Genomic DNA, 12,928 nt, shown 5'->3' on the forward strand with positions numbered 1-12,928 from the left:
TAAGCACCTGGGCAGTAAAGTCAGCCAAATTCTCTTTGTGATTGTCCTGTGAGTTTGTCGTTGTCTCGCCACTAAGGGCATTCCCTTCCAGTCAATCGCAGGCATCTAGGCTCTCCAGAGGGGCAAATCTGCTGGTAAAATCCAGCTCACAAGAAGCAGCCTACAGGCCATCCCGGAGTGAAGCTTGGAAGCATGGAATATGCTGCTGGTAAATGCTGGGACGGGGCCAGTGGCACAGGCAGAGGCGCAATAGAGCCACATTTAGGGGGGGGGGCTAAGAAAACATTTGGGGGGGGGGGGCTGAATCTTCAAGCAATAGGCAGAGTGGAGCTGCAGGGGCTCTTAGAAGGGGGTGAAACAACAGCAAGGCCTCATTAACATGCAAATGGTCTTTTAAAGACCTGTGAAGGGCTCGGGTGCGGCTGTGTGTGCGCCCGTGAAGCTGTCTCATCCCGGGCTGCCACACACGACGGGGGGGGCTGAAGCACTTTGGGGCAGATTTACAAGCCCCTTGCATGACTTTTGCGCTGCAGTTGCGTCACTTTTTTGACGCAACAGCTGCGCAAACAATGCGGCCTATTTACAACGTGACGCATCTAGTGAGATGCGTCACGTTTTAAAGCCCTGCGTCACATTATACCTGCGTCAGGTATATTGGGGCAGATTTATGTTTCCTGGCACATCCCTGCAAATCAGCAGGGATGCGCCAGGGAAGATGCGTCACGCAAGTTTACCCTTGCGCCACCACAGATGCGCCGCATTTACAATGCAGCGCATCGTGGCGCAAGGATAAACAGATGCGTGACGTATCTGATGGTGTAAGGGCGGCGCACTGCTGGAGTCGTGTCGCAAGCATGACGCAACTCCAGCAATGTTTAGGGGCTGCCCATACCTAACATGCTGCGTCATGCCTTACGCCTGCTTCAAGCAGGCACAAGGTTTTGACGCAGCAGCGTCGGAAAAGTGACTGAGTGAAATCTTGTAGATTTCACTGCGTCACTTTTCCGAGGCTTTTTCCAATGGAACGCCCACCCTGCATACATTAAACCTGACGCAGGTTTAATGTAGCGCAGGGCTTTACAACGTGACGCATCTCCCTAGATGCGTCACGTTGTAAATAAGGTGCAACATGGCGCATGGTTTACGCCGCCGCTGCGTCACAAAAGTGACGCAACGGCGGCATAAAAGTGGCGCAAGTCTAACATAAATCTGCCCCAATGTATGCAGGGTGGGCGTTCCCACGCAGGAAGGCCTCGTAAAAGCGACTCAGTGAAATCTACAAGATTTCACTGCGTCACTTCTTCGACGCCACTGGGTCAAAACCTTACGCCTGCTTCAAGCAGGTGTAAGTAGTGACGCAGTGTAGTGGGAATAGGCCTCAACACGCATTGCTGGAGTTGCGTCGTGCTTGCGACACGACTCCAGCAAATGTGTGACTTTTCCGCCAACAAATGCGTCAGAATTTCTGACGCATCTGTCAATCCTTGCGCCATAGTGCGCCGTATTGTAAATACGGCGCATCTATGGTGGCGCAAGGGTTCCCAAGGGTGGCACAGGGAAAGTGACGGATCTGTACAGATGCGTCACTTTCTTGTAAATCTGCCCCTTTGAGTCCAATGGGTGTTGTGTGCCTGGGCACAGTCCTATAGAAAAACCCAAAGAGGGCTGGGATAGAGGTAAGGGAAATATTAGCATTGGGTGCCTCATAGAGTCAAGCATTCTTCCTGCAATAAATGGCTTGTTGAAGTTTATAATCACACAACTACCATAAAAGGATTGTTTTAGCTTCACCTGTCCACTTAACCCTTCGCACCATGTTAATCCATCCTCCAAACTGGATCCTCAGGGAAGAGTTTAAGTCCGGCCAATGTGTGGCATTGCTTTTCAGCTGAATAAAACTTACCATGACACCTGGCTTAAGCGAAGGCATGTTACCCAGGACAACACCATGGGGCGTAGCTTCTGGGGCAGGGTAGGATTAGCTGCAGGAGACTGAGAGGGCATCACAACTCATGTGTAGGGGTAATGACTGCTTCTGCTGCACTCAGCCCTAACAGAATGCCATGTGGTCGGGTAGCTCCCCCTGCTGGGCCCAGTGACCCCCTGTGAGACCTCGGAGGCTGTCTTAACCCCTGAAACTCCTCTCTCAGTGCAAGCCTGCGTATTAAAAGACAGGGGGGCATATTAGCAAGTAAGGGCGATAATTATCGCCCGTGCCAAGTATCTGGAGCTTTGTTATCGCCTCCTTTCCCTGATTTGGGGGCATATTATCAAGCCAGGCAATAAAATTATCGCCGCTTTAGTGGCAGAAAACTGCAGCTAAAACGGCGATAATGGGCTTGATAATATGCTCTATGGAATTCCAATTGAAGCCCATGTTAGATGTCCTTCACATCTAACATGGCTAAAGCGGCGATAATGCCCTTGATAATAAGCCCCAGGGTGTGATAATGAAGTACACACGTCGACTCGACTGCCCCTTCTCCCACCGCAGTTTGAGTAGTCCTCGTGGGCCATGCGCGTGAATACGGTCTCCCCTGGATTATGTTTATTAAGCTCTATTTGCAGCCAAGTGCTCACAAATTGGTTCCAACCTATGTCCATGGTGGTGCTCAGGGCATCACAAGAGGAATCCAGCAGCTGGCCGATCTTGCGCCCTGGTGGTTGGCGTTTCGATTTGCTACTGAGCTCCTGTCTTGTTCTTTTCACTGCCACACCCTGGTCTTTGTAAGGGGCCACCAAGACCCCCGGTTCCAGAGGAGTGGTAGGAGTCCAGGGACAAAATGATGAAAAGGCAACAAGGATAGGTGGCCTCTTGTCCTCCATCCAACAAAGCTAGCAGGCAGGCTCCACATGGACCAAGGAGCGGGGGAGTTGGAGAGGAACTCAATCTCCTTATCAATAATATCCACTGCGCGTCCCAGGAATGCGTCCAGGGTTGTATTAGAGTGGAACTTAGAGCCACGTGCGGGTACTTTTCGTTTCCTCAGATGCATATAGACAGCAGCAAGCTTGGTATAATAGAATGATATACCGGGGTCTACTTAGGACCGCTAGTTGTATCCATGTGTCAGTGTGTCCTGGACAGTCGAGCCCATTGGGCGAAGATCCAAAGAGAACAGGTTGGAACCCTTGCAAAGTCAAAGGCACGATGTCTTTTAGAACAGTGTTGATTTGATAGCCTTGCTGCTTTTACCTCCCTCGCCTTTCGCTACCAGAGTACTTCTATGCCACAACAAAACAAGTCATAAAAATCTGTGAAGGTATACCTCTAAGCAGAGACTACGACTTTTGGCTTTTTCCAGGAGAGGATGGGAAGAGCTTCAGCGGGTACCCTGATACCACAGGGGAAGCGATGAAACATCCAGGTATGCAGCAATAGTAGTGAGAGCTAATGAAATTCATGTGATGTGATGCCAGTGCCAAAACACAGAGCCAAGAGGGGGGTCCCAGCCCAGCCTCCTCTGGACTCTGACAGGTGCAGACGGGCCCAGCGTCGGATTGGTAATGCAGGTACTCAGGCAATGCCCAAGGGGCCGGTATACGAATTCCAGCTGAGGGCTGCTTTTTTGAGCAGTCCAGAGGGCCGATTTGTGCGGTTTCTGCGTTGTTTGATGCCGCCAGCGGCCCAGTGGGTGCGTGAGTGGCCTTTCTGGAGGTAGATAGGCGTCCATTACCTCCCTCTCTTCAACGGCAGAGGTGTCACTCCCTTTCTCTCGCTGGGCCGGCCAATTAGGGGAGAGGATGTAGTCCGTCGGCTAGACTGCCGACTTTGGTGCCGGAAACCAGGGTTCGAGCCTCGGGGTCGCGTCCACATCCTGTGATTCTGGGCAAATCACTTAATCTCCCCGTGCCTGAATATGTAATGTATATACGGTGCTCATGTACAGTGCTCTAATACCTTCGGGTCGAGTTTGCGCTATATAAAAGATGCAAAAAAAAATGGTTGTATGCTGAGCGGGGGTAGGGGGCCTGAGCAAAAGTGGCCGCACTTGTTTTCAGGTTTTTTTCAAACCAGTGTAAACTAATCCGAGCATTTTTTTAACCCCCTCCCCCTTTTTTAGGTCTCGCTAGCGTAGGCTGTGCACATGCACAGTCTCGCTGGCAAGATTTAATGATTTAGGCTATTTATGTAAAGGGCATTAAGCCCAGCCCCTCTTTTCCATTGGCTGGTGACACCGTTTATGCTAAACGGTGGCCAGCCATTGAAAAAGAGCTGTTGGTGACATATTTGCTCGACTTTCTGAGCCGGCCCATTTGGACGGGCTCGTCTGCCTTCCGTGCGTCGTGAAAGATTTCTTATCTTTATGGGGCCATGTGTTTCAAACACATGGCCCCATAAAGACAAGAAAGCTTTCACTACGGACGAAAGTGAAAGCGGACCGTGCTTGTTATAACACATCTGACAGAAAACTGTTACCTAAATAGGCTGATGCGAGCAGGTGGGCGTGAGAGTGGCCCCATTCAGATCTATAAAGACAAAAGCAAACATTGCCGCATTGCATATGGAGATTCATGCCATGCATTGCACGCTCTCCCCAGTGCTTCCAGAAGGCCGTCTGCCTGCGAGGGAAGCGTCAAATATTTGAGCTCATTTTCCGGCAAAGTGGCAGGCAGCATGAAATGGAAGATTCAGTATTTATTTCCATTCGATGAAAAGAGATATTGAAACATAAATAATGCATAGAGGGTATCATTAAATCAGGGTTTACTCAAAATCGCGCACTCCAGATTTATCAATGTCACAGCAGCTTCCAGTCCGCAATCAGCGCGCGGCTCCTGACTGCGAGTTAATGAGCGTTTTGTGGGGCCATTGGCGACCCCTGCCTGCGCCGAGGCAGCACGCGCATTGTGCTGATTATCACAGAACTAGAGAACGGAGTTCTGTGGGGACCCTCAATAACAAGACACCGGTCCACCACCAAGAAGCTACTGGGAAGCGATGCTGAACTATCTCCCTAGGAGGCCAAGAGACCGCAAGAGGTGTGCACGCCGCGTCTCCAAAGCTCTGCACCAAAAACGTGAGGTCTCTAATTAAATGAAGATATGTTACAGCAAAGGCCTGGGTCTAGCCAGTCTCCTCTACTTCCAAACAGCTCCTCGGCTCGTGGCAGTGTTCCGCCAGTGCCTCAAAGGGCAGGAGAGAAGGGGGTGGGCGGGAGCCTGTGGAGAAGAAGAAGTTTGTCAGGCCTACCCATAAAATTGACTCGGGGTGGCATGCGCTTGAGTACAGGCATAGCTAGTGATAAATAAATTATGACAGAGGAGGGTACACTCCATACTCTCTCATTAATCTCAGGAGATGCGCTGGTGGCGAGCAGCCGGCTTTAGCGCTGGTGGCGCCCAGTGCGACAATGCTTGTCGGCGCCCCCAATGACTACCTCCACTACGGATTCCTTCATAACCATCATTTCACAGTGCCCCTCAAGCCTCCATAACCCCAACCAGAAGAAGAGAAAGAAAATGCATGAGTTGAGTTGATCTTTCTAGATCTGGAGACGCAGTCAAAGTTACTATAAGCTAATTGGATCTGGGAAGCGACCAGAAAATAAACTTCAAAATTAGGGAAAGCAGCATCTATCTTCGTAGCAAGGAGCTAGGGAACAAGTATGGGGAGTAAAGATGACTTTAGAAGTTGTTTGAAGTGAAACTTGTGCCTGTGGTAGTACCACATTGGGTGGTGCACTGGCCTCTAGCATTGAATTAGCTGGACAGGGGTTCACACTCCAAATATATCACCTTTCATGGGTTATTTGGTTGGTTTGTGTTTCATATTCCTGTTTCTCTCTGAAAGACTAACATCCTCCTTCAGTGATGTTCACATTGGAAGTCTTTTTCCAAGCTGTAAGTAAGTGTTAGGTGCTATCTTATGCTGATATGGAGGGGACGTGTTCACGTACAGTACGTAATGTATTCCTTTTAAACAATCCTGTACATGAAGCAACTGATTTACAAAGTAAAGAAACAAAGTATCAACTAAACATCAACTAATTAGTATATCACATAAATCTCTAATGCCTGTTTACCCATTTGTGTGCATAATTTTTAGCTACGAGCTGTGACCTACAGGGATAAATATTAAATCCGGGCTGTGAACTCCCCTCCTCTCGTGGAGGTTCCGGAGTTTTCTGCACTCCGCGGAGCTCGCGGAGTTCTGAATACCCCACTTCGTGTAGCGTAGCAGAGTTTTTTTCCTCGTTCGCATTCGTCAACGTCAAGTTGGTGAGCGCGAGCGAGGAGAATCCACCTCCTGGTGAGATTTTTCCTCGTTCGCAATCGTCAACATCAAGTTGGCGAGCGCAAGAGTGGAAAATCAACTTCCCGGCGTGATTTTTCAACACGGGCGGTCAGATTTCTAATTGCGTGTCGTCACGTATGCTCGCGTTGAGAAACCGTCTGTTTGCGTTGAGAAAGCTGCCGCTCAAGTACAAATCTACTCGAACGGCAGAAAAGAAGCAGCACGCATTTGCGCTGTGCATGGTGCCGTCGCGATGATTGCGCAGTGCAGACAAGCACCTGGCACTGCAAATCACCGGGAACGGAATTTATCTAACTCACTCTGCTATTCGCGGAGCTCCGCGTTGCGCGGCAGTGTTTGTTTTTGCACTTCTTGGATTTCTGCAAACTCCGCACAGGCTTAGGATTTGCAGTTTAAAGTTTGAAAGATACAAGTGGTCTGTTTAATTAGTAAATATCTGATGGTTCTCTGCACAAGGTGGGATCTGACCATCAAGATCATCGGCAGGCGGTGATTTGGACTTTGATATACATCTAGAGTTCTTTACCAGGCTTGGCTATGAGACCTTTTTAGAACCTCCATAGGTTAGACTATTAGCCAGGGCAAACATCATATTAGAAACCCTCCAAAGGGTACCAAGGAGCTACAGAAAAGGGTGGCTTCTTTTGTAGCATATCGGGATACTACTGCAGACGGAGAGATCTGTCTACTACTTTCCACAGTGGGATGATCAGTTAAGATCCACTGCAAAACCGCCTTTAGGCAGAGTAGGCACATGGTGAGCTCATAGATGATGGATATTGATGGAGAATCTCTTTACTCCAAGACAACCTTGGAATTCCACACCTTGACCTTTGAAATTGCCAGCCGTTGGTTTCTGAACAAAGCTTTGGGCACTGGCACTTTACAAATTACCCACTTAGCCCATCCCTTAAAGAGACAGTTGCCCTTGTGAAGCTGGCTAGTGGGGTTGTGCAGCACACTCCCACAGTGGCTGGCCATGGACCACTTCAATTTTATGAATCATTGCTGTCTGTTCTTGAGGCAAAGTAGCCATTCAGTTCTTTACAACAAGTTTGCAGTCATTGGCAGAAAATCCCACTGTGAATTTGCCCAGTCTGGACTCTGCTTCCACATACTATACACAGAGGTTAAGTGTGAATAGCCTGCAGTGAACCAGAATTGTTGCAAGATCACTGACCCACCTATCCTCGTAGGGGAGTGCAAGAACAAAGCAACTGTGAACATGAACAGCCCATCAGAAAGGTGTAACCAGACACTCCTGTTCGGATCATTTCAGGGCAACCAATCATAACTGAAAGTTCAGGAATTCCATGTGGCTGCCATCAACCAATAAGAAATGTCTCAGTTGTTAGGTCTTTCTGACTTTCTACTGACCGACAATTCAGAATAACAATTCAAAGCCTCTACAACATATTCCCGGCTCCTCTGGTTTCTGAAAATGTTTCTTTGTTTAAGCAAAGAACCAATCCTGCCAGACAAGAAATGAATGTTATATGTTTGTAGCTGTGTGAGCTTCTCTGCAGACAAACTTTAAAAAAGGTGGATTGTGACATTATCCTCTTTGCAAAAATGTTAAAGGCGTGATTTAGAGTTTGGCAGAGAGTTTACTCCGCGAGTAATCCGTCAGTCAAACTCCAAATCAGGCCCCACCCTAGCACTATGTGCCACTGCTTTGGCTGTCAGTAAGCACTGATAGATACCATGAAAGTTACAAGGTAGGAGGCCACCTCCCAACAGATTTGTCTTGGGATTCACAGAGATTCTTAGACCAGATGTTCACTATGTCAACTGTGAACATAACTTGTAGACACAGTGAATATAGTTTTTCTCCTAAACATAGATAGTAAATTGGCCTAATTTGCCAAATTTGTACAGTCCTGACGTGGTGACTGAAGTCCTTTTGTACGTCTGCCCATGTGCGTCAATTGACTGTTTCATATTTGATCTTTATTTAGACCTAGCTTTGAAATCACCACTTTCTTTTGCAGACTGTCTTATTTCCTGTACTAATTGCCAAACGTCATCATAAAGTTGTTGAAATGTCCAGGGACAACTTTCTGATATGTTTCTTAATTTTCAGCCATGGGGACTCGAAGATCCATCAAGGGCTGGCCCTTGGCCTTCTTCCTGATAGGTAAGTGGAGATCTTGCAATAAAAACTTGTTGTTGTTGATTGATGAATGTTAAACTACACATTTTTGATCTAACATAGGGGTAAAGCTTTCAGGTGAACAACATGGCTAAAGGAACAGAAAAAGAGTGGTGTCAACCCTTTAATTTAAAAAGAAATCAGAATGCAGTTTAGTGTAATGTCAACCTTTTTAGGATGAGCCTGATGATGTGAAAGCCATCAGTGAACAAACTCTGGGCCTGATTTTGAATTGGCGGATGGACCATCCTCCATCAGGGCGACTGAGTAAATTACTTTGTCACCCTTACACATTATGAAGTGTCTGCTGGCCAACTACACATTTCAACCTCCATTAGGGTTCCTGCCAATGAATAGTAACTTTGTTGGACAACTCTTTCACACATGATGGAACCGTACGTCAAAAAGAAAATCCAAAAGCAGGATTTTCTTTTTGGAAAAAAAAAACAACGCCCCACCTCGACATGGGAGTTTTTCCTCATGGTGAGAGTGCCATTGAGCACTTTTCAGTATCCCTTAAAACCAGGTTTTTCCTGGTGGTGATGGACATTGAAAAAAGTCTATATGTCCACCTATCTAAATTAGGTTAGGTGGGTGAGCATATAATAAAACCTCCAACAGCCCCATTTCCATCAGAGACGGAGTCGTCTCTGCTGTCGTCAAACTATGATCCACCCGAATTTATATTGGGAGGGCGGATCATATTCTTTTTTGTGTTGAAATTTTTTATTGAATTTTATAAGACAAATACATTAGAGCATATGCAATAATAAATAAAAGAGAATAAATTCATGTTAGAAGGAATCATGGAATAAGATATTAATAAATAAATACGATATAAATATGCGTTTAAATAGATAAATACTAATTAATGCAACGATGAGATCAAAACCCAGAATGACATGTAATAAGAGTGAGCTATAGGAAAAAGAGAGAGGAGAAATACATAGTAAAATAAAGAGTGCTGGAAATATAAAGAAATAAAACAAAGGAAAAATAATTAGATAAAAGCAGAAGAATACCACAACGGAGGAAGCAAAGGATTGGGGGGAACAAAGAGAAGAGAAAAAACAAAGGACAGAAAAGTGAAAGCTGATTAGTGTGTTTGAGTAGAAGTGGAGGCCGGAGAATCAGCAACATTTGATTTGAGAAATGGAGACCATATTCGAAGAAAAGTGTCGTTTTGATCCTGAAGGTTATAGATTGTACGTTCATGGGAGGCAGTTTGCATCATTGCCCCCAACCAGTCCTCCTGTGATGGAGGCAAAGTTGATTTCCAATGACGCAGTATACATATTTTGGCAGTAGCAATTGAAGTATGAAAAAGACGGAGTTGTGGCTTCGTGAGCTTTGGGGAATGACGTAAGTCATGTAGGAGAATGTTAGTAGATGTAAGTGGCAATTTTAGGGGCATAGTGGATTTCAAGGTAACACCGATAAAAGTCCAATAGGGTTGGATACTAGGACATTCACAAATGATATGAGTAATATCACAACCTGAATTGGAGCATCTCCAACAGTTAGAATGAGAGAGAAGACCAGCTTGGTGTAATTTGACAGGAGACCAGTGCCAATCATGCAGGATTTTAAAAAGACAGAATTTGAGCCTTGATTCACGGGCTCCCTTATTTAAATTCTCTAGAATCAAATCCCACTCGGTATCGGAAAAGGAAATTGAGAGACGAGATTGCCATTTACGCTGGAGATCATGTGAAAGAGATTTAGAAAAAAGATGAGATGAAAAAATGTTGTATATACCAGAAGTAACACCCTTAAGTTTCCCCCAAATGTGCAAATAGGATAATATAGGGGAATCCTGCAGGAGCCATGGTGATGTTCCCATATGGGTCTTCAAACATTGTTGGAGTTGAAGATATTTGGAAGAATGATGAAGGGGAAGATCAAATTCTACCCTGAGCTGAGAGAATGATTTAAAATCCCCATCATGCAGAAGTTGATCCGGATAGAGAATACCTGCAGCTCGCCATTCAGGCCAGGATAACATACGACCATTAATACGGATCCCCGAATTATTCCACAGGGGAGCCTTAGCATGGATTCTTGAGTTTGAGCCTAATAATCTATGACTTCTCTGCCAGGATTTATGCATGGCAGATAGTATAGGGTTTTTTGGGTCAAAACGACTAGAGCCAGTACCATACAGAGGAGAAAGGTTTGATTCTGAGGATAGGAGATGTCTTTCTATTTGAACCCATTGTGGTAAATCTTTGATGCCAGGTAAAAAATATGAGATTTGGGAAATATGTAACGCCAAAGAGTAGTGTTCAATAGATGGAAGGCCAATTCCGCCAGATAACTGGTGAGCCTTCAACTTAGTGATAGCAAGGCGAGGCTTCATAGTACCCCAGATGAAAGTTTTAATCTGGGCATCTACTGATCGAAGTAAGGGTAGAGGGATCTGCAAAGGAAGCATAGCTAGAATGTATATAAATCTCGGAAGGGTAACCATTTTAACCGCCTGAGTTCTGCCCCAAAGAGAAAGACCCAAAGCCTTCCATTTGCCAAAATCCCGTTGCATTTGGGATATAAGAGGAGATAAATTATCTGCAACCATGTCTTGCAATCCTTTATTAACGAGGACACCCAAGTATTTAAGGCGTGAAGGCTGCCAAGACGAGTAAGAGTGAGTAGGATATCATCAGCATATAAGTATATTTTAGAATGTCCAATTGGAAGGGGGACACCAGAGACCTCATCAGATTGACGAATGGTGGCGGCCAAAGGCTGCATAGCCAGAAGAAACAAAAGAGGGGATAATGGACATCCTTGGCGTGTCCCTCGCTTAATCGTAAAGGTGTCTGATAGAAACCCACCACAGTTTACCTGAGCAGAAGGGTGATCGTATAATAGGCGTACCTTATCAATAAATTTCGTGCCTAAACCAAATCTATCCATGACCTTGAAGAGATAGTTCCATTCGATGCGGTCGAACGCCTTTTATGCGTCCAGTGAAAGGGCTGACGCATCGTCCTTAAGATGTTGAGCCGACCATAGTGCATGGGCCAGAGAACGCAGATGATTCCGAGAGGAACGACCCGGTACAAAGCCTACTTGAGAATGGTGTATCAAGGAAGGCAAAACTTTACGCAAACGCGAAGCAAGAATGCTGGCCAAGATTTTAATATCAGAGTTCAATAGCGAGATGGGGCGATAGCTACTGCAGAGCTGGGGGTCTTTACCTGGCTTTGGAAGCACAACAATAATAGCCTTGTTAGAAAGAGGTCCTAGTGAAGATGAACTATCCGCCTCCTGGAATGCTGCATGCAGGGTATCAATAATATTGTGACCTGCCCAGCGATAGAATTCAGGGGGAAATCCATCCTCACCAGGAGCCTTGTGGTAAGGCAGGGCAGTAATCGCACTAGAAACCTCATCTCTAGTTATTTCACCCTCTAGGATGGCTCTGCCCTCCGCCGAAAGAGAAGGAAGATGCACTTTTGCAAGAAATGCTGTCATTTTATCCGAGTCCATTCTATTATCGGAGGTGTAAAGAGATTCGTAAAAGGAGGCGAAATCATTAACAATGTCTTGAGGTTTCGTGCACAGGTGACCTTGCGCAGATCTAATGGCCGGAATGGCCATGGACGCCTCCCTCTGACGCAGCTGCGCGGCTAATAACCTTCCCGCCTTTTCCCCTTGCTCGTAATGCCGGCCTTTCATTTTCTGTAAAGCGTATTCTGCTTTAGATGTAAAAAGGCTATTTAAGGCCATTCGAGCTTGCTCAAGTAACTTACGGTTTTGTAGAGACGGAGATATGGTGTATAAACGAGAATAAGTTTGTATGTCAGATTCGAGCTCACTTTGTCTCCTTGCATTTTGCTTATTAGCAATTGCTGCATCGCGCATTAATTGCCCCCTCAAAGTAGCCTTCGCCGCAGCCCAGAGAGTCCTGCTGGAGGTGACAGACCCCTGATTAGTAGAAAGATAATTTTGAAGGTGAGATTGCAATTGGGACTTACCAGTAGGAGTCCTGTGGCGTTGGATGTTCATTCGCCATGGTTTACGTCCAGGCCGAGAAAGACCCAGATCAAGGGAGAGGAGAACCGGAGAGTGATCAGACAAGGCCGCTTCCAGGATACAAGAGTCTGTAACGAATTGAACTGTGCTATGAGAAATAAGGAAGTAATCAAGACGAGAAAATGTACCATGGGCCGATGAAAAGAAAGTATATTCCTTATCCATTGGATGGCTGAAACGCCAATGGTCAACCAGTCCAATATCTGATATGATGTCCCCCAACAAGGCTCTGTCTGACGCATTGCCCCTATCTAATGGGCCAGTTTTGTCTAGAATGGAATCTTGTGTTACATTCCAGTCTCCGCCAATCAGATATTGTGATGCATTAATTTCAAGCAGCAAACGGGATAATTGAAGAAAGAACGTTTTTTTGGTACCCATAGGGGCATAAACAGACCCTACACAGATGTGAGACTCTCCAATTTTAAGTTTGGCAAATACATAACGGCCATTTACATCTGACCATGTTTTAGAGACAG

General features: G+C 46.1%; 1 protein-coding gene across 1 annotated transcript in view; it reads left to right on the forward strand.

Moving 5' to 3' along the window:
- LOC146809136 (IgGFc-binding protein-like) overlaps positions 1–12,928 on the forward strand; it is a 453,503-nt gene that overhangs the window by 38,645 nt on the left and 401,930 nt on the right. The window contains exon 2 of the mRNA XM_085615950.1: positions 8,343–8,396. Within this exon, the coding sequence (XP_085472076.1) occupies positions 8,345–8,396 (52 nt within the window). The 5' untranslated portion in view covers positions 8,343–8,344. The remainder of the gene's footprint in view (positions 1–8,342; positions 8,397–12,928) is intronic.

This window comes from Triturus cristatus, chromosome 7 (genome assembly GCF_964204655.1).
Source record: "Triturus cristatus chromosome 7, aTriCri1.1, whole genome shotgun sequence".
Lineage (NCBI taxonomy): Eukaryota > Metazoa > Chordata > Amphibia > Caudata > Salamandridae > Triturus > Triturus cristatus.